Source organism: Aythya ferina, assembly GCF_964211825.1.
Source record: "Aythya ferina genome assembly, chromosome: 4".
Classification (NCBI taxonomy): Eukaryota; Metazoa; Chordata; class Aves; order Anseriformes; family Anatidae; genus Aythya; species Aythya ferina.
In genome coordinates this window covers 1792861-1816802 of record NC_140300.1, presented here as the reverse complement: position 1 = coordinate 1816802, position 23942 = coordinate 1792861, and the positions used below count along the sequence as shown (strand labels likewise).

The following is a 23942-nucleotide window of genomic DNA, read 5'->3' as shown; positions in this document are numbered from 1 at the left end:
TGGGGAAATGTCTGATTTTAAATGGCCTGTGTGGTGCCACAGCCCCCACGTAGATGCTCTAAGGTGACACAGAGATTTGCTGCTGGAGGGTGGTCAGGCCCCAACCCAGCACACACAACCCCAAAATAATCCTCCCCTTTGGGCCCCCTCAATTTTACTGAATCTCACCCCAAAAAGCCCATCGGGACCTCCCAGCCCGTTCCCACCAAGCTGTCCCCCAGCTCCACCTGCAGTTTGGGGCGCCTTCCACCTCCTCTGGGGGGGTCTCCCTCCTCCTGCAGCCCAGAACCCATAAGAGCAGGATTTGGGATACCCAGCCGTGATCACCGGCGCCACTCATTGCAGGGAAGCAGATCCCAAAAGGACCCAGCCTCTGCCCATAAACTGGCTGGGACAGGGCCCACCCAGCTGCAGGGTGAGGGGTGATTTTCAGCCCTCTGGGAAAGGAGGCGAGCCCGGGACCCCCTGACCCCTGAGAGGACAGCAGCAGGTCCTTCTGGGCTCCCCAAAAACATGCAAAAGCATCAGGCCCCAAACCCAGAAGAAGAGGTATAGGAAGCAGAGGGATTTTTGCTAATAACTAACTTAATAGGGACACAGGGAAGAGGAAACCAAGAGGCAGACTAGCTCTGGAGAAGGCTTTTTTTGAGCTTGACGGAATTAAGTGAACGTGGAGTTAATGGAAAAGGCTTTTTTGATGGAATTAAGTGACCACGGAGCTCAGGAAATCACCTGGAGGTGGCAGAGCAGGACCCAGAGGGACAGGCGTGGTGCCTTGCTGGACAATGACCATGACCTGAGCCAGGCTCCCTGCTCCCACCCTCCCCAGAGCGCACCCACTTTGAACACACAGCAGAAAGACCAGAGCAGACAGGAAACTTTTAATGACTGGAGACGGAGGGAGACAGAAAAATAATCTCGGAATAAAAGGCTGCAAGAACAGGGTGGCAGAAGGTTGCTGTCACGGAGCTGGGAGGGACACTGGGTGTTTCTGGGTGCCAGCCTCGCCGGCAGCACTGTGCTTGTCCCACCTCTGGCACTACAAGAAGTGGGCTTAAGCCTTATGGAACTTGGAAAAATGAGGCTAAAAGCCCACAAATAACTAAAAGAACAACCTGGAAGAGGCTCAAGCCCCAGCCCCAGCCCCAAGAAAACAGGAAAAATTCAGGGCAGTGATCAAACCCTCGCCCAGGGCTGTGCTTGTGCCAGCTGGAGCCCCAGGCAGGCACCCCGGTGTTCGCATCTCCTGCGCAGGCAGCTCCCTCTCCTGGCAGCTCCCTGCCTGCAAGCAGCACCGGGAGAGGCTCAGCTCTGCTCCCAAACCCTCCGGGCTGTGCAGAGAGCCCCCGAGCTGCGGGAGGGTTTCTGGAGAGATGGCAGAGAGCCAGGGGTGATGACCTCCTCCTCTTACTTCTCTGAAATACGACAGCAAAGCACGCAGGCGAGGGGCCAGGTGAGAGCAGCTCAGATGTCGTAGAAGTCCACGTGGGCGCCGGAGCTGAAGGCGTCCTCCTCCAGGAGCTTCAGGAGCTTCTGGGCCGACACGGAGCAGTCAATGAGCTGCCCGCTCTCCTGCAGGCTCTGGAAATGCCGCCGCATCTCGGGGTCTCCGGTCTTCGTGCGGGCCAAGAGCTGCATGTCCGTGTCCAGAGGACCTGGGGAATCAAAGCAGAAGAAATCACAAACTCTGGTGCCCGTTTTCCTTCTGCACCCGGAGGAATATCTCCTTCTATTAAAGCCAGCAACAATTCACGAGCCCCTTTCTCACCCGGGGCGTAGTTGAGCACGCGGACGTCGGGCTCCTCCAGCGCCAGCACCTGGAACATCATGTCCCGGGCAGCTTTCCCGCTGCAGTACAGGGCCCAGTTCTTGAAGGGCTTTAGGGCGCAGAGGGAGGAGATGTTCACCACCGTCCTGCTCGAGCCGGGGCGCTTCCCGAAGGCCTGCAGGGCGGCCGTGGTGAGGCAAAGCGCCGAGGTGACGTTGAAGGCGAAGTAGGTGTTGATTTCAGCCGGGTCGGTGAGGTCGAGGAAGGATTTGGAGATGTCTCCCAGGGAGCCTGGGAACGAAGGACAAATGAGCCTGCAGTAGGCTAAATATGGCCCAAACACCATCCATTTTTGCACCCCCATTTCCACAAGCAACACCCCAATGGGGACAAACATCAGGCAGCTTTGCTGGTCCAAGTTTTCCTCCTTAGATCAGGATCTCCTGGCAGAGCAAGGAGCTCGGCACGGCTCTGCTCACGTTTTTGGGTCACCCACGGGCAGCACCACGGGACAAGGACCTGCCCTGCCTGAACAAACAGCTCCCAACCTTTGGCCTCAAGCGCAACACCCCACAGGGCACCATGCACTCTGTATTTTGATCTTTCTGGACCAAGTCGGGGGAAGACCTGAGGTCCTGCTCCTGCAGCGCTGTCACCTGCTGGAATGGTTGGCCTTATCCCAGAAATAATGGGGGAAAAGTGGCCCTAAAGCCAGCAGGCTTTGGCCCTAAAGCCAAAGCAGGGTCTGAAGGTTTTCTGGAGGACAGAGCTTGAGGAGCAGGGCTGGAGGAAGGTGGGGGGCTGCAGGAGAAGGGCAGGAGGCTGCAGGATGAGGCTGGGGGGCTGCAGGACGAGGCCGGGGGGCTGCAGGAGCCTCAGCAGCAGCAGAGCACGGAGCTCCTGTGCCACATCCCGACAAGGAGCAGTCCCGGCGCTGCTGCCCCAACTCCCCGGCCCCATTCACAAGAAGCCCCCGGCAATCCCCCCGCGCCCACCCCCTCCGTGAGGAGCCCCGCTCCCGGTTGTTACCGGCGTTGTTAACGACGAGCAAAGGGCCGGGCGGCGCCGAGGGCAGCAGCTCCCGCAGCGCCTCCACCGCCTTCCGCAGCCCCTGCTGGGTGCTCAGCTCGGCGGCCACGCACTCCACCCGCAGCCCGGAGGCGGCGGAGCCCCGCAGCTCGGTCGCCAGCTGGGCCAGCGGCGCCTCGGTGCGGGCCAGCAGCACCAGCAGCGAGCCCCGGCCCAGCCGCGGGGCCAGCAGCCGGGCCAGGCTGCGCCCGAAGCCCCGCGAGGCCCCCGTAAGCACGCAGGAGGCCGCGGGCCAGCGCTGCGGTTCCGCTCCCGGCCCCATTCCCGGCCCCATTCCCGGCCCTATTCCCGATCCCGTTCCCGATCCCATTCCCGGCCCCATTCCCGGCCCCGGCTCCATCGCGGCGCGCCACGGCGGGGGGCGTGGCTTAGCGCCCCCGCGCCGTCACGCGCCCCATTCATGCCCCCGTGACGTCACGCGCCCCATTCATGCCCCCACCGCCCCTCAATGGGCGCTCCGCCAGCCCCAGCTCCCATTGGCTGCCCCCGCCCCTCGCCCCGCCCCCAGGTGGGCGTGGCCAGGGCTCGACCCTACTCCCGCCGCGCCCCCGCCCCGCGGGGCTTCCCCTGCGCCTTTTGGCCCCAAATCGGGGTTTTGGGCCCCATAGCAGTTTATTTTATTTTATTTTATTTTATTTTATTTTATTTTATTTTATTTTATTTTATTTTATTTTATTTTATTTTATTTTATTTTTTTATTTTATTTTATTTTATTTTATTTTATTTTATTTTATTTTAATTTCATTTTTTCCCCGATATAACTATTTCCCCAATATATATTTTTTCACCCAATACCAGTTTTATTTTCCCCTACATAATTTTATTTTTCCTCATTATCTTTTTTTTCCATATATATATATATTTTGCCCAGGATCATGTTTATTTTTTTCTGGACTTATTTTTTCCCCCAATATATTTTTTTTTACTTTTTTTTCCCTTATATTTGCTTGGTTATTTTTCCCCCAATATATATATATATATATATATTTTACCTCTATTTGAGTTCTTTTTTGCCTGATATTTTTTTTCCCCAGTGCTGCTCTTGTGCCAGTAACCCCTATCCAGACCTCCCCCACCCAGCGCTCCCCCTCCATGCGCTGTTGCCATCTCAGCCTCTGCACATCTTTGTGCTCGGTGGTCAGGGGTCTGCCGTTAAGAGGGGTTGGTTCTTTGCAAATCCTGGTGTTGATTCTGCCAGAGACCCCTGGGCACACTGCGGTGAGCCCAGCATCACCCCTGGAGCTGCTGCAGGGCCTGGGGCACCTCTGCTGCAAGGAGAGGCCAAGAGAGCTGGGGCTGCTCGGCCTGGGGACAAGGAGGGCAGGGGGATCCTGTCCATGTCCAGGCCCAGCCCAGAGCCCTGAATGCTCCCCCTGCCCCTCAGGCAGCACTGCTGGGCCCAGGGGTGCTGGAGCCCTGGCACAGGCTGCCCAGAGCTTGGGGGGCTCCTCCTTGGGGAGCTGCAGCAGCCACCCCGACGTGGGGCTGGGCACCTTGCTGGGGGACCCTGCCCACCTCAGCCACACTGAGATCCTGGGACTAGGTGACAACACTGTTGTCTGATCCCAGAGAGTCCTAAAGCCCTTTGTAAATGAATATTTTAGTGCGTGAGGATGCAGCCAGCTTTCCAAGAGGGCTGTTGGAAGTGGGGCCCGGTGGGCGAGGAGCTAGCTGGTGGCTGGTTCCAGTCTCACAGCTCTCACATCCTGAGCACAGATGGCCCCCGCGGTGCCTGAGCAGGTAACGAAGCGGAGTTTCTCTCCATTAAGCAGTCACAGCTGCTGCTGAAACCCTCGCGCGTTCTAATAAAGCATTAAAAATTCATGGCGTGGCAAAAGCCCAAGAGCGATATTTGTTTTGCTAAAGCAAATCTTACACGTTCGGCAAAATTAAGATCGTCAGCAAGAAGTAAGACAGTGAACGCGTAGCTTTGTCACGAGCAGCTTCTTGATGGCAGAACTTGCCTTGGTGGGTGCCAGTTCCCCCCTTTCTGCCTGGTGGTGCCGATGCCCTGCACCCATCCCATTTCTCGTCCCCATTCCCAAGGCTAGCTGGAAATGAGCAACATTTTAATGGAGTTTTCTTCCAGTGGTTCACTTCTCCCTTCTGAGCTGTTACCAGCCCCCAATGAATTTGTGTAGAATTGGGGGTGAGGGTTTGGGAAGCCAGCAGAAGCTGCCCGCGTTAATCCACACTAAAAACAAGAAATCAGAGAGAGGGAGGAAACTGCTGACCTACGGATCTGCAACTGGCCAGCAGGGCTGTGGAGGAATTACAGATCCGTGAGGTGCCTCCTGAGCTTTGATTCTCTCCCTGTGCTCCCTGGTGGACAAGGATGTCCCTCGAGCCCTGGGGACGTCCTGCTGCCACTGCTCTGCCAGCCACATCACTTAGGGAGCGGGACACCGCACGGTGCTGGGTGCCTGCCTCGTCCCTGGGTGGGTGGATGTGGTGTCTGGGACTTCTCCCCTGCTCCACCAGTGCCTGTGGCATCCCTCCTTTAGCTGCTGCACACATATTTTCCTTGCGTTGCAGCCAAATCCCATCCCTGACTGATGGGGACACTTGTGCTTGGGTCTGATCGCCCGTGCGGGGAGGCCTGGGGGTGCTCAGCACTCCCTGGTCCCAAATTCCACCTGAGGTGAGAGCTGGGAGTTTAGCCATGCCCTTTAGTCCTGCAGATCCTCCTCAAATATCTGCTGGGTTTCAACGTGGCACAATGATGCTGACTGTGCCTATTCCACTTCTCCTGGAGAACACTCAGCCCTAAGCATCACTCAGCAATTTCAGGGCCTGCTGCAGTCTCATTTTTTTTTTTGTGCTCAGGGACAAGGAGGCACCGGCTCTCTTTGCTTCTCCTTCCAAGCACCCTGACGTGCTGCTGCCAGAGCCCTGCGGGATGAAAGGCGATGGATGGGGTTCTGCAGGGGTAGGGAGCCTCATATCGGGGGATCTAGGCTACGTCCTAAAAATCCCAAATCAAATTAAATCCCAAATTAAATCCCCAAAGCATTTTTATTTTTATTTTTATTTTTATTTTTATTTTTATTTTTATTTTTATTTTTATTTTTATTTTTATTTTTATTTTTATTTTTATTTTTCTACTTCTATTTCTATTTCTACTTCTATTTCTACTTCTATTTCTCTTTCTATTTCTATTTTTTTAAATATTTTTTATTTTTTAATTTTTATTTTATTATTTTTATTTCTGACTTTTCCCGGCTGCCTTTTATCCCTGTGGGTATTTTTTTTGCAGCTTGCTAGTTCCTCTCCTCACCCACTACCCAAACCCAGCCGTAAATCCGCAGGGACGATTCACAAACAGAGACTTTCCCCGTGGAGGGAGGACTCCAGAAACGGCAGCTCCAAAAATTAAAATTAGTGCTGGAAAAGGGCAAGGGGCAGCACACAGTTTTAGGTTTTTAGGTGCGGGAGGACGAGCGGAGTGATGCAGACAGGTCGCACGGAGCAGGATCAGCTCCGGTTGCGCAGCTCTGCTGGCTACAAGGATGCATCCAGGGTGGAGGAAAGGTGGGTGCGGGCTTTCCTGAACCCCGTGGCCCACAAAATCACCCACGTTCCCCAGCTTTTGGGCTTCCCTTGCGGCTCGGGGTGCAGTCGAGGGACAGGACGCTAGGTGTCAGCGGCATTTCCAAGCTGGGGCTGCAGGAGGGGAGCGGGGCGAAGGACTGGGGAGGTGGCTGGGGCTGGGGGTGGAAACACAACCGAGCTGTTCGAGGTGGCTCCTGGTGTCTTATCAGAATTGTCCAGACTGCCCATTGTTTGGAGATACGCCTATAGGGTTTGAGGATTTGTCTCGAGAAGCTGCCCGAGCTGCTCAGCTTCTGCAGCACGGCTCCTGTTGGCATTGGGATATCGCGTCCCTGTGTGGCCGCAGTGCTCTGGGCAGCTTCTGCGGGGTGTAACGGGGCTCGGGCAAAGGCAGGAGAGGCCCTGGGTGGGTTTTACCCACCCCGAGGGAAACCCACCCGGAGGGAAACCCACCCTGGGATCGCTGGAGCTGGCCCCTGGAGCAGCCGCCGCCGTAGCGCTGCCAGGGCTCCCCCGTGCTGGAGAGGAAACGCGAAATTCCTCCAGCAAAGGACTTTGAACAATAGCTTTCAGGAAGAGCCCTGGGTATTTCTGCCCGTCGTTACCACCCAAGAAGGGCAGGGCTGCGAGTCACACAAGGTGGCCCTGGCTGCGGCCGTCATTTCGGGGGAGATTTCCATGACTACGGCCGGGGCAGCTGGAAGGGAGGGCTGTGGTTTCGCTCCTGAGCTCTGCTTCTTGTTCTGGTAGCCCAGAAGCCCCCAAGCTGGGGGATCCCCTGGTGTTCACGCAGGCCCTGCTCAGCATCTGGCTCTGTGAGCTCCTAAAGAGGCTCAGAGCTGCTCTGAGCTGCAGGTCTGCCCCCTCGCCCTCAAGTCCTGGCTGGGTGAAGCCACCCCATGCTCTGCTTGTGGGTTTTGGCAGGAATTTAGGTACCCCAGTGCGGCTTGCCGAGAGGTTTTCACCCCAGCATTGCCCCCGGAGATCCCCGTCCCTGTCTTTAACTAAACCAGAAAGTCAGTTTTGAAAAACTGTCCACAACTTTGGAAAGCCAGAGCTCAGTTCGGACCCCAAGGCTGAAACTCATGAAGTCCACCTTGCTACCATTTCAGTCTCTCTTCTATTAATTTCCTGTATTCATAAGGAAAAGCACGACAGCACGCAGGAGAAAGCAGGAATCAGAATCAGAAGCACCGAGTCCCAAGCAGGGGCTTGGGGAAAGAGCACTGCAATATCAGAGAGGCTTCAAAATTTATTTCAGCGTTGGCAGGTCTTGATGGGAAGCAGAGCAGGACTTCAAGCACAGCGAGAGCGGTGGCTGGAAGACTGGGATTTATCCCCTATAAACACGGCCTGGGAAACTGAATTATCTTGGGGTCACGGCTTCGTGCAGACAGACACGGATGGGGACGACAAAGCCAGCTCTGGGCAGGGGCACCTGCCTGAAGGCACCGAGAACCGGGGTGGGAGCACGGCCCCGAGCCTCCGAACCCCCCGGCTGGCTGCTGTGGGTGGCAGCACAGTGTGTGGGATGGTGGCGGAGGGTGCAGAGCCAGCCACGGCCCTTCCCAAAGCAGCAGCTGCTGAAAGGCTTCTGCTGCCCTCCAGCTCCCCGTGGCCGGGCACGGCCGCGTTTCCTCTGCGCGGGGCGGTTTCGGCGGGGTGAAGCCGCGGTGGGAGGCGGAATGAGACGGGGGCAGCTCTCGGGGCTGCGGGGCTTCGTTCCCAAGAGGTTGGAGAGGGGCTAAAGGTCGGTGCTGGGGAAGGAAAGCAGGCTGCTGCACGCCCAGGGTAAACAGGAGGGGCTGGCCGAGCGCACGGGGCTCGCCCGCGGCGCCTCGAGGGTTGGTTTCCGTCGTTTCTGCTGGTTTAGAAAAACCAGGAGGATTTTCTGGGGGAGTTTCATGCGCTGGGGTGGGAGGAGGTGAATGGTGATGCACAGCCCGGCTGCAAATGAGGTGATGGTGAAGGGGTTTGGGAAAGGCAGGAGGGAGAGGTGGGAGCAGGAGGAGGCTGGGGGCCAGCAGGAGAAGCCAGGGCAGCAGCCGGGGCTCTGGGAGAGCAGCGAGGGTTGAAGCTGCGTGGTGCTGTGGAAATGGAAGGACGCTGCTTAAAAAGAGGGGATGAGAGATTAGGGATGGGGAAACCGGGGAGCTGGCAGGTTGTGGGGGACTGCCAGTGACCTAGCATCAGGGAAGGGACCAGCCCGCAGGGATGGTTTGAGTTCCCAACGTTGCAGGCGGCTATTTCATCCCGCACTGTGCCTTGTTCCTTCCCGTTTTTATTCATGGATCAGTTTTCCAGCCCTCTTATTTCACGGTGAAACGTTTTCCTGAATGACACCGACGAGACCAAAAGAAGATGAGCCCACGGAGCATTTCTTGAACGTGTCAAACTCCTCCAAAGGTTGGGTCCGAAGGCCGTGGAAGTGAGAGGAAGGGACGGGACAAGCAGTGAGAGGGGGACACCAGCAGGGACACGGAGACGCCGGGAGCTGTTGGAAGCAGTTCAGCAAAATAACAGCACAGGCTGAAAACCCAGGGACCACCAAAGCAAGCACAATGAGAAAGAGATCACTGGGATTTAAAAAAAATAATAAATAAATAAAATAAATGAAAGAAATTCTGTCAGTGGGATCCATCTAGTGAAATGTCAGAATTACAATCGAGAGTAGAACTGGAAAAATGCTAAAGGGAGGTCAGGGATTAAAAGGGATTTTTGCAAGCTCTGTCTGGCTGATGCCTGCCCCATAAAAACAATGCACCTACCGATATGGAACTTTGTTAGCTGGAAATTAAGGGAACATAAAAGAGCTCCTGTCAGCCAGCATTGTTTTTAGGGAAATAGAATCTGTCAGGCAAGTGATACCATTTTCTAATGGGCTTATGAGCTTGTAACAGACATCTTTGATGCGTTTGTGTTGGTTCTGCATGATGATTTGATTAATAAATTAGAACAATACAAATGCAGAATGCTTGTGTCAGTGACTGGCAAGGATAAATAAACGTCTCGGGGACGGGCTTTCAAATGACACAACGTTTGTGTGGCAACAAATAATAAGGGCAAACCCCAGACACGCCGTGTCAATAAGCAATGAAAATTCATCTGAAGGTGCCCAGATGCCCCGAGTCCAGGGACGAAGAATGGGGCTTTTTTTTGTGCAGAATGGAAACTTTTATCCCAGATGGCAGTGACCTGAGGAGAACTGAAGGTGATGGTGGGTGAAGAGCTGAACATCAGCCTTGGCGTTCACATTTCACCACAGATTTGGAAGCCACTTGATGCATAAAAAATCTATGGTTAGTGATCTTCAGGAGGTCCCCCTATGAGATAAAAATATCCCTCTCCTTCCCCATTTTCCATGAATAATTATGAATCTATGGAAATATTTTCGGTGCTTTCCTCTTGAGAAAAAACGTGAAGTTTTGCTGGTAAATTAATGTATACTTTTATTTACTTTAACTCCATTTAAAACCAAACATTTGTTTTTAGGCAGTGTTACCGTGCCTCAAAGTATCTTCCCATGTTCGTCTGTGGAGGTTAATGCTCTGTTTTTCTCCAGGATTTTTTTTTTTCTGCTGGTACAGGACCATGAGACTGAAGTTAACAAAGGAGTAAATGTCAGAGCTGGGTGACAAATCGATCTCTAAGTTCCCAGCTCCAGGCTCAAAGCCCTTGTAGGGGTCTGGTGGACCAAGCAGTGCGCTCAGAACAGAAAACCAGACCCTGCAGAGCGCGGTGTTTGTGGTGGCACCATCACCTGGTTGAGCATTCAGGATCAGAGCTGGCTTTGGTGTCCTTCCTAGCAGCTCTCATGCTGTAACCAAAACCATTAAGCGCCACCGCCAGCCGCTCGCTCAGCCTCTGGTGTTTAATCCTGTTTCTGAGGCTCGGTGAAGACAATGCACTATTTACCACTGCCTTCAGGAACATTGGCTCAGAACCGTACTAATTTGAGCAAAAACAGTAATCTCCTTAGCTGCTAGCAGCGGTAGGTGGTGGTGTCTGTGGGTTTCACACCGGAGCTGGGCACATATCGCATACCGAGCAGCGCATTATATATTTCCTGAAGCCACAGGCAGCTCATCTCAGTGGTCTGAAGTCCAGAGTGGTTTGAATCCCAGCCCATCTCCTGGCTCTGCTTTGCCACGGGGGGCTGCACCTGCGAGGAGGGGTGCTGGAAGCATCGGGCTCCCAGCACGCCGGCGAGGAGGAGAGCCCAGCTCGCCCTTGCGGAGCAGCCGGCGGAGGCAGGCGCAAAATGCACAGCGCTCCCCTCCCGTCGGATCCCGAACCAGCCCTGGGGGAATGCTGCGTCGTCTGCTGGGCTCAGAAATTGCCCAATTGCTATTTTTATCTGCCTCCATTATCTCGCTGACGTGTCTCTTTTGCTTCTGGTCCTCGGGAAGCTTCTATCGGATCTCCATGGTGACTGCCATCCGAGGACAGATTTCCTCACTGGTGTTAACACATCCGAAGCGACATCCATCTGGTCTCGCACGACACCGTGTTTGGCAGCCGTAGGCATGATATTCAAGAGCTGCTGAACTTCGTATGAGCTAACAAAGTTTCTGTCGGGCTTTCCTTGCCCCTCTTGTATCGCTACAGTCACGCACGGATAGCGATTTGGGAAGTTCTTCTGTCACCCTCTCATTTGATTCAGGGGATGATGCAGAGATATTCAGACCAGCAGCGCTCAGCCTCTTAGGAAGCCACAGCGAGGGAAGCCAGAGGCGTGCTCTTACAATTAACTCCGTTTATTTATATCTCAGAGCACGAAACAACAAAAGCAAACGCAGAAACCCCCGGCAGCATGTGTAGCCTGTCCTTCCTGCTCTTCACCCCATTACACGTCACAGCTCCCCGCTGTGCCTCTCGCAGACCACGGGATCTCCTGGCACCCAACGCAGTGCCAGCACAGAGCTGGGATAACGCATAGTTTTCAGACACCAAATAATAATAATAATAAATGATAACTGGCCATTTTAGGAGAGATTAGTGGCGGGAGCCACAGCGAGCTCTCGAGGAGACCTTGACACCCACGGCTGTTTTTGGAGGCTGGCAGCGCTGTCTGTAGGAAGCTCTGTGGTGTCCTTGGGTGAAGGCACCTCTGGGGCTGCTCTGGGTGTCTTCGCCTTCCCCAGGGCCATAGCAGGGGCTCTGCAATGGGGTGGGAGGGGGATGAGGTTAGTTTGGACTGGGGTCCTGCTGGGCACATCCCTAGGAAGGGGCTAAGCTGGGGACAGTCTCATGGGGAAGATGGCAGAGGGCACACAGCGCTGCAAGGGAGGGCTCTTTTTTGGGGGAGAATGGCGTGGTGGCTGAACCTCTTGGGGCACTGCACAGGGATGTTCCTATGGGGGTGTCCTCTCACTGGGGACATGAAGGGAACCTCCCTTTGTGGTGACAGTGGGGCCACAGCCATGGCGCTGGCTACCCTCGAGGGTATATGGCATAGGTTTAATATGCCCGATATGGCATAGGTTTAATGCTGTGGGGCTGTGACCCCTCAAGGGGGGATGTCACTGACATGGGCTTGTGTCCCTTCAAGGGTATATGGCACAAGGGACACTGCCATGGGGCTGCATCCCCTCATGGAGGCTGTCACTGCTGTGGGGCTGTGTCCCCTCATGGGGAAGACATGGGGTCGCAGCCAGGGGCCTATGTCCTCTCATGGAAGATGTCACTGCCACAGGTTTCTGACTTATCATTGGGGATGTTATGGGGTCACTGTTGTGGGCTTGCATCCCTTTAAGGACACATGGACACTGCCACAGAGCTGTGTCCCCTCATGGAGGATGTCACTGCTATGGGTTTGTGACCCCTCATGGAGGGTGACACATGGGGTCGCTGCCATGGGGCTGTGTCCCCTCATGGAGAGTATCACTGCTGTGGGGCTGTGTCCCCTCACAGGGGGGATGACACATGGGGTCTCTGCCATGGGGCTGCGTCCCCTCATGGTGGATATCACTGCCATGGGGCTGCATCCCCTCATGGAGACTGTCACTGCCATGGGGCTGCGTCCCCTGATGGAGGATATCACTGCTGTGGGGTTGTGTCCCCTCATGGGGGATATTCCTGCCATGGGGCTGTGTCCTCTCACGGGGGATATCAATGTGGTGGGGCTGTGTCCCCTCATGGAGGCTGTCACTGCTGTGGGGCTGTGTCTCCTCACTGGAGATGTCACTGCCATGGGGCTGTCCCCTCACAAGGGATGACACATGGGGTCTCTGCCATGGGGCTGTGTCCCTTCATGGAGGATATCACTGCCGTGGGGCTGTGTCCCCTCATGGAGCATGTCGCTGCTATGGATTTGTGACCCCTCATGGAGGATGTTACTGCTGTGGGGCTGCGTCCCCTCATGGAGGACATCACTGCCATGGGGCTGTGTCCCCTCATGGAGGCTGTCACTGGTGTGGGGTTGTGTCCCCTCACGGGGGATGTCACTGCTGTGGGTTTGTGACCCCTCATGGAGAATGTTACTGCTGTGGGGTTGTGTCCCCTCACTGGAGATGTCACTGCCATGGAGCTGCGTCCCCTGACGGAGCCTGTCACCGCCGTGGTGCTGCATCCCCTCACGCCCACCTCCCCCTCCCGCAGCCACCTCCCCACCATCCTCCCCCTTTTTCCCCTCCCTGCTCCCGGCCATCCCCTCTCCCTCCGGGGGCCGGCCCCGGGGCTCTCCCCGCCCCGCTCGGGGCCGGGCTCCCGGCAGCGGCTCCCCGGCAGGCCCCGGCTCAGCCCCGGGCTCCCCGCACTACAACTCCCGGCGTGCCCGAAGCCAGGGCTCGGCCGAAGGGGAGCAGGGAGGGCCGGCAGGTAGTAGGGGAGGCTCAGCCCGGCTCGGCTGGGCTCGCTGTGTGCCCTCCGGAGCCTTCCCCCTGCTCCTCCTCCTCCTCCTCCTCCTCCTCCTCCTCCTCCTCCATGGAGCGGGGGAAGATGGCGGAGCTGGAGAGCCTGGAGACGGCGGCGGAGCACGAAAGGATCCTGCGGGAGATCGAGAGCACCGACACGGCCTGCATCGGCCCCACGCTCAGGTATGGGGCTCGTGGGGACACCCACAAGGCTCGGGGGGCACCCACGGGGTTTGGGGAGCACCCACGGGGCTGGATTGGGGCACCCCGGGGTGCTCCCCCCGTGGGCAGGTGCCTGCTGCCCGAGGCTCCAAGGGGATGGCCCCGGCGCTGGAGGCGGTGTGAGGAGGAAGGGGATTCCTTTCTGCAAGGGAAAAGCCCTCCAGAAAGGAGAGAAACCCCCAAAATCGCTGGATTTGGGGGCGTGGGAGGTGCAGGAGGTGATTGGGGTGAGGCTTGGCTCACCACCTGCCTGCTGCCCCTCTTGGTTCTCCGATTTCTCCTTTGCCACCTTTGGGTGCTGCCTCCTGTCCCTGCGCTGCTTTTCTCCTCGCCGTGCACAGCTGTGGTGTGAGGATGCGTTGGGTGTTGGACCACTTCTCCTCTCCTTCTCGGGGCCTGCGTCCTTCCAGCTCGTCCCCGGGTGACAATAAGGAGCTGTCACCCATCCCGTGGTGGCACCTGTAGGACGGGCAGGACACAGGAGGAGAAGGACCCACGAGGGTTTTGCTGCCCTCATTTTTTTTTTTTTTCCCCCAGCACTTGTCAAAGTTATTCCTCAACCCCTTGTCCGCCCTTCACAAAAACCGTGACTAATTGCGGAGCGGGCACAATTACGGTCCTGATGAGGATGTGAGTTAATGCTTCTGCTTGCTTAATGGCTCCTTTGTTCTCCCCTTAAACATCTTTTTTTCCAGCGGTTCTTGTGGTGTCCGTCAGCTGGCAGACCCCGCTGCCGAGCTCTCCTGTCCGAGCAGTGCAGGTGAAGGCAGCCACCCGCCCCACAGCTCCGTCCCTCAGCTTTTCTTCTCCCTCCTGCTCCTGCCCGTGGCTCTGGGTCTGCTCCTCGACCCCATACGTGTTCCCTTGACGTGCCCTTTAGGGTTTTGCAGCAGGAGTTTCTGCTGCGTTGTTAATTGGGAAGACGTGCGAGCTGGCTGTGCCACCGAACCCTGCTTTCTCAGGAGGAACCGTCTGATGTATTTATTTTTAATCGTGATATTTGAGGTGAATTCTGCCCGTTTGAGGGCTGTTCTTGCCAGGCAGGTGCCATGCTGGTAGTGTCGTGGTCCCGATAGAAGCCACGGGCTCGATTCAGCAAACTGCAAACACCTCCTGCCCCCGTTTAAAGTGGAGGAAGTTCCCCGGGGAACTTCACGTGAAAACCAAAACGCGTTAACTCATAACGCCGGGCACAAATGTGTTCGTTATCTGCTGGGAGGTTAACGATGCAGACGGGCAGAGCTGTTTATAGCTCGCTGTAAGGGTTTCACCTTCATCTTTTGCTTTCTCTCTATCAGCCCAGGAGCTGCTGAGCTTGCAATCACGGCGCCAGGTGGGAGTGTTTAGGTACAAACAGCTCTCCAGCCCCCTGTCCCATCCCTTCCACAGCAGCCCTTCCTTTCTTTTCAGTGTTTGAGCTTTACAGAGTCATGGTTTTAAATGACTCAGGTGGCTTCCTTTAGAAATCAACGGGTTTAAGCTGTCTGCCTTGCCCTGATGCTCCAGTGCAGGCAGAAAGTTCAAGGCAAAGCTTTTTGTGCGTGGATCAATAGGATGCTGGGTTCATCTTGCTGGAAGGGCTGCCTCTTTGTTTATTTTTTTCTGACTTTGCAGTTTTATTTCTGAAGTCCTGCAAACCCTTTAAAGGTAAAGTGAGCGGCGGTAGCTTTAGTTAAAAAAAAAAAAAAAAAAAAAAAAAAACAAAACTGAAAGAACTGGTTAGAATGGCTGGGAACTGCCAGGATTACGTGTGGGTGGCTCTTCTTGCTCAGTTTCACAGAGCTAAGCACAGTTAGTCTTGTTCCTTAATATTAAAGGTTGATGTGGAGGCTTTATATTTATCTTTGCATAGCCACAGAAGGAACACTAATGAGCATCCGGGGCGAAGCAAGGTTTGTCCTTCGCTGCGTTAACTTCAGCAGTGGCACTTCATCAGGAGGACTTATCTACACGAGCAGAAATGCTGCCTGCTCCAAGGATTTCTCGAGTTTAAACTGAAGCAGCTCGGGGTAAACACGATGTGCTGGAGAATCTGGGAATGTGGATGATGGAAACTTGGAAAAAAAAATTAAAAGAAAAGGTGACTCACTGCTGGGAAGCATCATGGAAGAAGTGTGTCTCAGGAGCCGGGCTGGCTTCCCTTCTAGGAACAGAGATCCCAAAACATGGTTCAGAAATAGGCTGTGCTGCTGGGCTCCTACCTCCAGCACCAGCTTTTTTTGCAGAATTGCAGTGTTTTCAGGGTCTGACACAGCAGAGCTAGGTACCACGATTGCAGCTGGCCCCGTGTTGTAGGGGCACGGCGCTCGGTGCTGAGTTGGTATCATCAGAGGGTGGCCGAGGGGTTAAGATGGTAAAGTGAAGGTCCAGCTAATTCATCTGTCTGGGTGGGTTCGTGTCCCACCCATCAGGGAGAGCTTTCTGTTAGGGGAAAAAAAATAAAATAAAAAAAAATCAAGTGTAGTAATTCTCACCCTGGGGCGGGGGAAGGCCGCGATGCCTTCTTGAAGTCCCTTCCAGCCCCGTTTTTTTTTTTTTTTTTTTCCTTTTTTTTCTGCTGTTTTCTTTCTGTGATTCTGGGAGTCAGCAGGATGGGCCGGGCCTCCATTGTGCGAGGCGCTGTGCAGATGTGGGACAGAGCTCTGCCCCTCTCCTAAATATAAAACGGGAGACGGGGGCACGCGAGGGAGCGTTGCGACAGCGCTGGGCTGTGTGACGAGCGGGGCCCGGCTCGTGGCCTGCTGCGCTGGGGGCTCTCAATATAAAAATATTTAATTTCTATTTTCTATATGCGTATTGATTCCTACCTGACAGCCGACGTCGCTGTGTGCGAAGGAGGGCGCCGAGCAAGTTGAGCGAGGCTCTGTGGGGACCCCCTCGGGTCCGCGATGCTCCTGGAATCCCAATAATGCATTTCAGGATGTCTTTCCTGCTATTCAGCCCCTACTAATTATATCCATTGCTCCTAATTCCACTTCCTTCTGCTGTTCTAATTCCGCTTTTATTTTTTATTTTTTTCCCCCCTTTTTGTTACGCTCCTTGATTTTTGCAGAGTATTTTTGGATCTCCTCTCTCCAGGTTTCTAAGAATCCCGTAAATCTGTGGGGTCAGGTAACCTTCGAGGGAAAAGGAAACCTGCTGGCCTAAAAGCTCCTCTGGACCGAGCTGTGACTTCAGAGCACTCTAATTATCCTTACACCCAATTGACCCATGAGGTTTGTTGCTCTTCAGCGAGCTTTTTGTCCCCTTGGTATGCTTTTTTGGGGACAGGGAGCTAGTTTTTTGTCCCCTTGGTATATTTTTTTAGGGACAGGGAGCTAGAGCTGGACCTCTAACTTCTCCCGAGCCCAAGTGAAATGCCCAAACTCCAGCTCTTTTTTCTGTGCTCTGCTCCCAGCTCATAAATGAATGACTCAGGCTGGGGCAGGGTTATTCTCCACGACAGCCCCTGCACGTGGGCCGTGCGGCGTCACTCGCTTCTCCCCGTGAGCCCTCGTGGTTGTATGACTTGCTAATCATTTCGCATTTTTTTTTTCTCAGTTTCAGCCTGCGAATATTTTGCTGTCACTTCCCCTGCTACTCCGCAGTGTCCTTTAGCAGCAGATGTCACCTCACGGTTCGAATGCACGCTTGGATTTTTCAAGCGACTTCTTCATCTGCTTTGCAGTTTGCGCGGCTCGAGCTTTTTAAATCAGCCACTGCTCAAAATGCCGTGCCTTCCTCGCTCTCAAGCTGCGTTTGCAGCTTTTTTGAAAGCGGGGAAGGATTTTTAAGCAGTGTTTGATAAATTAAAGCAAAAACCCCTCCGGCCGCGCAGACGTAGCTACGGCGTTCCTGCCGCCTCCTCAGCGCTTTCGATGCGGATAAAATTCTGTCTGTGCTCTCCAGGGTAGTCTCCTGTTCATACACCGAGCAGCTCTCTTCTCCTCAGCATCAGAGCAGGATTTATTACTTAATGCAGAGCTGTTTTCTTGGGATTTCAGTCGCTGGAAGCTGTGGATCGTGCTCCTCCTTGCTCCGCCTGCACCTTTGTACTGGAGGCTGCTGCAGTGGGAGCTGCTGGGAGGGACCGAGGTTTGCAAGGGATTGTTCTCCGGGGCTGCCTGATCTCAGGAGTTGTTACCCTGCCAGCTCTTGTGTCATCTGCAAATTATATCATCGGGCTCCATTTTTTTTTTTTTTTTTTTTGTTTCCTTTTTAGATAGATATTTACTTTCTGGATTGTTCCTCGGTGGTTGCGATTTTTATCGGTTACGGTAGGGCTTGTACTTACCTGAACCCCTTCAGCAAGCTGACAAACGTTAGATCTCGAGCAGCAATTAGTCGTTGCCTGCGTGCTTTGGTGCAGAGCTCTACTTTTTACCAGGAGCTGGGTATCTGGCTGCTAATTGTGCTTGTTCGGGGAGATTACGGACTTGTTTAACCTAAGAATGAAACCGAGCCCACTTGATAGGGTGTAGTTTCTCCTAAGCAGCTCTTGGCGGAGATTAAAGCAGGGCTGTAATTAGGCTCCATTCTCTTAATCCTTTATCGAGTTTTCCACGACTGTGTTTGGGATTAGCGTTGTCCCGACTGACCCAGAGCTGCCTGGCCGACCCTTTTCTCACCCCAGCAGCTTGCCGCCTTCACCCCGCTGCCTGCATCCACCCTGTGCCATGGTCCTGCTTCAACACCAGAGCCAGAGGCTCCTTTTGGAGCTTTCTGGGCCTCCTGATTCAAAGGGATCACAAATATTATTTTCTGGGAGCAAGGAAAGTAGCCCCTGAGTGCTGCTGGCTGCGCACCGAGGCACCCTACAAATTTTGGGGGTGCACCGAGCTCCCCTCTCGCTGCTCCAGGCTGGAGCCTTGTTTTGCAGGACAAATAGCAGCAGCTTGCCGGGGTCCTGGCTCTGTCACGGCCCTGTGCTATCCCATTTTTTGGTGCAGAGCTCTGGAAACGGGGGCTTGGCTCTCACGGACAGGGCCAGGCAGGTGCTGGGTCCCTCCGAGCGCCCAGCGCCTCCTCAGCTGGGAGGTGTGTGGAAGGGAACCTGACCAGCAGTGGGGCTGGGTGGAAAAAAGGACCAAGCTACGTGAAAACCTTAGCTTAGGAGCTTAAAAAAAAGCTTAGGAGAGCTGGATGCCTTCGTCCAGCCCTGCCCTGCCCTCCTGTGCTGTGAAAATGGGCACGGAGCCAGCAGGTGAGAGCTGGGTGCTTCCTGGGGCTGCCACAAGTGACCTCCCCTGTCTTTCTTTTCCTCCTCCCAGGTGTCAGCATGGCTCAGGTGGGTGCTGAAACGTTGCCCTCCCCTTTCCCTCTTTATGATTTCAGCTGGATCACTTCACCCCAGCTTCATCTCGGGCTCATTTTATGGCATCCCAGTGCCCAGAGCGGCACGACGGCTGGGTGCTGAGTCCAGGGGCCAGCTCTGCTGTTCAATATCTGACATCCACAGCTTGGCTTGCCCTCTGCGAGCTGCTTTAGTCCCTCGCCTGGCAGAAAAGTGCTCGGCTGGGGAGTGGAGCTGCTTTACGGGGGGTTGGCAGGGAGCAGGAGCAGCCAGCCTTCGGGGCTGGGTGCTGGGCAGGACGGGCAGCCGGGCTGGTCCTCGCCTGCTGCCGTGGGTGAGACGAGGATAAGGCTCTGCGTCGCAGATGTGAAGCCAGGGGCAGCGACAGGCGTTGGGTTTAGGAGCTTCCCAAGGAATATTTCAGCAGGGAGGCGTGAAGAGGGCACGGTGGGCGTCCTCCTGCTCGCGCTACCGACTGTTGCGCTGTCCTCCAGCCACAGGGCAGGCTGGAGCAGGGCTGGGATCTCCTACACGTGCTGGGACCAGCCACCAAGCACCCCATCGAGGTCCTGGGATGGGTAAGAACTGAAGAGCACTTGAAAACCACGCACAAAATCAGTTTTTTTAAAAAAAATAACATCTCTGTGCTACCTGCGGTGATGCCAAGGGCCGGCTGCCGGCGAGGGAGCGCGGCGGAGAAGCGGCGCGGCACAGCCCGTCCAGACACTAACTGCTGGCCGCAGAGCTTGCTGAGGAAGCTGCTTGTGACAACTGTAAATTGCCTGCTAATAAAAGCCTCGCAGGATCTTTTGAAGCATCTTTCAGCCCGTTCTCCTGCCACCCAGACAGGGAAACTGCAATCTCCTGCAAACGAGCCTGTGCCGCTGCTCATATGCACTTAATTAAGTGTCTTTTAAAAGGCAGCTCGTTGCAGTGCTGCTTGAATTATATTAGTGTTCCCTTCTGGTCAGGCTGGTGCTCTTCAGCTTTGTGTTTTCTGCTGTGGAGAGGAAAAAAATAATAACCAGCGAGGGCTCCTGTGAAGTAATTCAGCACCAGCACTCACGGTCCATCGGGAGACGGACGGCCAGCCCTGCCCGGAGGTGTGCTTCATTTCTCCATGCCAGCTTTTAGGAATCCTTCATCCAGCAAGCCCTGCCTGGAGGTATGCTTCACTTCACGCTGCCAGCTTTTAGGAACACTTCCTCGCTTGCAGCATTAAGGTGCTGGAAGCCACTTTGGGATGGTGAATCCCCGTAATTGTGTAACCCTTCTTATTTCAGTCCGCGCCCCGGTGCAGGCTGCAGGGAACAGCTCGCAGGAATGCACTGCCTGATTATTTATAGCTTGCGTTTTCTTCCTTTTTTCTCCCAGAAGTACATTCCTTTCTGGAGTTTAATGAATCACTGTCAAAGGACAGATTACCGAGTGCCTGTTCCTGTTCCGGGGGCTGTGGAAGTGTGTCTGGGCTCTTGGAGCTCTCCGAGTTTTTCTGCTCGCCCCCCAGGCGCCTTTGATGCCTGGCAGCGGTGTTGTGAGGTCATGAGCTAAAGGGAGAGATTTCCCTGCTATCATTAGGGAAAAGCAGCCGTAGGAGCCTGTGCTGCTGCTTCTGGAGCTGTCCCTGCGTGAATTTGCAGCGTTTCCTTGGAGCTGGCAGCTGCCTTGTGGTGTCTACCTGCTCTGTCCCCTCTGTCGTGCTCCTCCCAGTTCCACTTTCAGTGGTTTGAAGCTTTTTTTAAATAAAATATCCATTTATTCCATGGATGCAGAAGCCTAACAATATGTGTTTTGTGATTGCCTCTGCCCAGAGGAGAGCAGACAGCCTCTGAGGGGGGGAAAAAAAAAAAAACAAACCATGAAATGACTGGGATTGCTTAACCCGGAGAAGACAAAGCGGGCGTGTAATTCATCTTCAGATACAGACCAGACTGTTGAAATGATGAAGAAGAGCTTTTCTATTAAGTAAAAGCTCCAGAATTGCTGTATGTTATTCTTACAGCATTGCTGCCTGTTCCTGAGGTCTGGGCCCCAGCTGCAGCAGTGGGGGTTTGGGATGAACGGAGGGGATTGCTCTGGGATGGATAGCGAAGAAAATCTTGCGCCTGTTCGTGCCGGTCACATCAAAGGCTCTTCTTGTTCCTTGTTTTGTCTCTGAGGGTGGTGAGGAGGGGGTGCTGATCAAACTGCACGCAGAGCAAGCACAGGCACGTGCATTTAGTTTCTTGCAGTTTGCTTGTGAGCTTCTGCCGATCTCGTCCCCACAGCTCGGTCTCATGGCTCAGCCAGCTATTGCTCTAACGTTTAAACGTTTCAAGGTGATGAATTCTGCAGCTTACTTGCGTGTTGTGCACTTCGTGAGGGTTTCAGATTGTTTTCTGCTAGGACAAGGCCTGAGCTGTCACGAAGGATCATGAAAAATCGTCGGTCAGTTGTTGCCTTTTTTTGTTTTCCCTTCTTTTCCCTGTCTTTTTTTTGTTTTTCAAGCTGGAAGCTCTGAATCAATTCAGTCAATTTTCCTGCTAGCACTGCTCTGAATCGCTCAGGATCCCCGTTCCTTTTCCTGGTGTCTTTTCTCGTGGAGCTCTCACCTTTTTGCAGCGACGCTGGTAAGATGAGAGCTGCACGTAGAAATAAAGCTGCAGATTCAGTTCTTGAGCTGGATTAAGCAGCACGGTGATGTTTTAGGCTATGCCACCCGAAGAAGCTGTTCCCTTCTTCCTCCATCGCACACTTACAAATTTGCTAACATTTTTTTTAAGGAAGCCTTTTCCTGCTCTGCAATGGGCTGGCATCTCCACGTGCTGCAGGAATTGGTGTCCCGTTTTCCATCCTTCCCTTCTCTCGCAGTAACAGCCACACCAGCACCGGGTTCTTGCTGATCCCGTGTCCGTGGCTTGGCAATTTTGTGTGTTTGTGAGCAAACACAACTGCTCATTTTGCTCTGCTGGGCTTAATATCTTCTGTGAACACCTCAGTCTGTGGCTGCAGGAGAGGTTTTGGTGCAGAAACTCCTTAGACCCACAGCCAAGCATTTTGCCAGCTGTTCCACGCTGGGTTTGTTTCCCCAAAGAGCTCCCAACCCCTCGCCTCCCTCTGACGTTTGAATAAGCTAGAAGCTTTCATAGATTAAGAAATCAGCTTTTAAGAGGTCCTTTTCTTTTTGCATAGCTTATTTTGCCATTGTATTTGTGCTCTTTAATTTTGCAGAGCTGGAAAATTTTTCTCTTATTCCTTGAAAATCTGCTGCTGAGGGGGGTGCGTGTGTACGTGAGCGTTTGAAGCCTTTATTCATCGCTGGTGTACTGCTGGCTTGGAGCATATAAATACATCTTTTAAGCAGTTACCTTGCCACCCCCGAGCTCGTAATACTTCGAGCTGTTCCTTTTTAATTTCCTTTTTCACGCTGTTTCTCTGTGCCTGTAAGAGTTTTCCTCCTGCTCCCACAGGGGTGCGGGGTTTGGGGCTCCACGGGGCTGCATCACAGATCCTGAACGCTTCAGAGGCTGGGAGCTGAGGCACCTTCTGGAGCTGTCCTGCCTCAAACCCAACAATTTGGGAACCTGAAGCCTTAGCTGTGGGGCATCTCGTCTGCGTGAGGGTGCCAGCAGCGTCTCTGTGAGGCTGGTTTTGCTCCCAAGCGCGTGGCACTCGAGGTGTTCCCAGCAGGTACGTGCCTGAACTCCTGGGGATGGCTCCTTCTGCTCTCACTGGGTTCAAGGAGCCTCCGGGATGGTTTTTCAGCCAGAGCAGCTCCTCCAGCTGGCTTTTTGGCTCTCCTTCTTTTCTGAGAGCTCGTTGGAGGCAGCGAGCTGGCTGGGTTATTTGTGGGGTGCTCCCCGCTCCGATGCGAGGATGCTCTGTGCTCCTGTCTGCTGGAATTTCCTCCCTCCCCTTCCAAATTGGTTAATTAGCACAGATCATTAGCTCTGCTGTGGGGTTGGCCTTAGGGCTGGCAATTTGCTCGGGCAAACACGCTGCTTTGTGCTCCTCCAGTCACTCAGAGCCAAAGGGGCTGGGCAGCAGGCGAGCAAATCCTCGTTTCTGCTGCTTCTCGGGGTGGTTATTGGCACCAGCTGGGGGTGAGGCTGTGTTTTGGGGTTAAAACCCCAAAAGCCCGGTGCTTTTGGGGTTTTAAACTGCGTGCAGCAGTGAAGGAAAGGTGAATATCTGCAGAAGTGGCTGCACTCTTCCTGAAATCCGTGTGCTTTAGCAACCTGTTACTGGAAGTTTTACAATTTTTTAATACTTTGCTTCTGGCCTGGGCTCTAGCGGGTGGTGAAGCTGCTGGTGCTGTTCCTGGTGCCAGTGGGGAGAATGAAATGAAGCCTGGGAGCATTGTGCATGGGGAGAGGCTCTTAACAGGGCTTCAGACCGTGGGGGACAGAAGTCACCTCAAGCCCAGACGTCCCCACAGTCGCTGCTTTGCTCCCCGTGCCAAAAGGGAGCTGCAATATCCTCGTCCTCTTCTCTGTTCCTCTCCCTGAACCTGCTGATGGTTCACGTGCAGCCCAGAGGAGCTCTTTGCCCTTTTCTGATCAGGATTAATTCCTTGCCTCTCTTCCTGCACTAAATAAAGCCCCGAACATCGCTGCACCTCGTGGGACGTGGGGCTGAGGATGCTGCTGAGCTCTGTGTGGCTTTCTGAGCTCAGGCAGGGCTCTTGGAGCCAGCACAGCAAGTCTCCTCCTTAAAATCAGCCCGTGAGGTTCAGAGACGTGCCAGGTCTTCCATAAAAGGTTTCAGAGAAGCGGTGCTTTGCTTTTTTTAACATTTCTTTCGCCGTTCAAGGGGAACGGAAAGGGAAAAGCTGCCTGTCAGGAGCGTTTTTTTTCCCTTCTCTGCTGAGTCACGACGACTTCCAGGGTAAGGTAGGCGCCTGGGAGCACGGAGGCAGCGTTTTGGCCGGTGCACGGAGCTGTGGACTTTGCTTTCAGGCTGATGTCTCAAAGCTCAAACGCAAGAGCAGCGCTGATGGGAGCGGTGAGATGAGGAAGGGAATGAATCTGGGCAGAGGCAGCGATGCCAAAATCGAGCCAGGGTCCCAGATTTTTTTTTTCTTAATTGATAAGAAGCAGAGGTTGCTTGATTTCTTGGGTGTGAGCTTCCGTGGTAGGTGTAATCCTCTAGAACGTGGTGCCTGTTTAAAGGAAGATCTTTTTATTATTTTATTATATCCTTAGTA

At 54.2% G+C, this 23942-nt stretch overlaps 2 protein-coding genes across 8 annotated transcripts in view; one reads left to right on the top strand and one right to left on the bottom strand.

Moving 5' to 3' along the window:
- Positions 1 to 859: 859 nt before the first annotated feature.
- SPR (sepiapterin reductase) lies at positions 860 to 3187 on the bottom strand. The gene is made up of 3 exons (XM_084517277.1): positions 2798 to 3187; positions 1769 to 2059; positions 860 to 1655 (listed from the first exon to the last, which is right to left on the bottom strand). Exons 1-3 carry the CDS (start codon positions 3177 to 3179, stop codon positions 1465 to 1467), a joined length of 864 nt encoding a protein of 287 aa, XP_084373403.1. The 5' UTR covers positions 3180 to 3187; the 3' UTR covers positions 860 to 1464.
- A 9935-nt stretch (positions 3188 to 13122) lies between these two features.
- EXOC6B (exocyst complex component 6B) overlaps positions 13123 to 23942 on the top strand; it is a 271298-nt gene continuing 260478 nt past the window's right edge. For 3 of the 7 annotated variants that reach the window (XM_084517015.1, XM_084517012.1, XM_084517011.1), the window contains exon 1: positions 13124 to 13446. In XM_084517015.1, coding sequence (XP_084373141.1) covers positions 13334 to 13446 — 113 coding nt within the window. In that variant the 5' untranslated portion in view covers positions 13124 to 13333. Of the gene's footprint in view, positions 13447 to 23942 lie in introns of all 7 variants that reach the window. The other 4 variants (XM_084517013.1, XM_084517010.1, XM_084517016.1 and 1 more) reach the window with 3 other exon arrangements.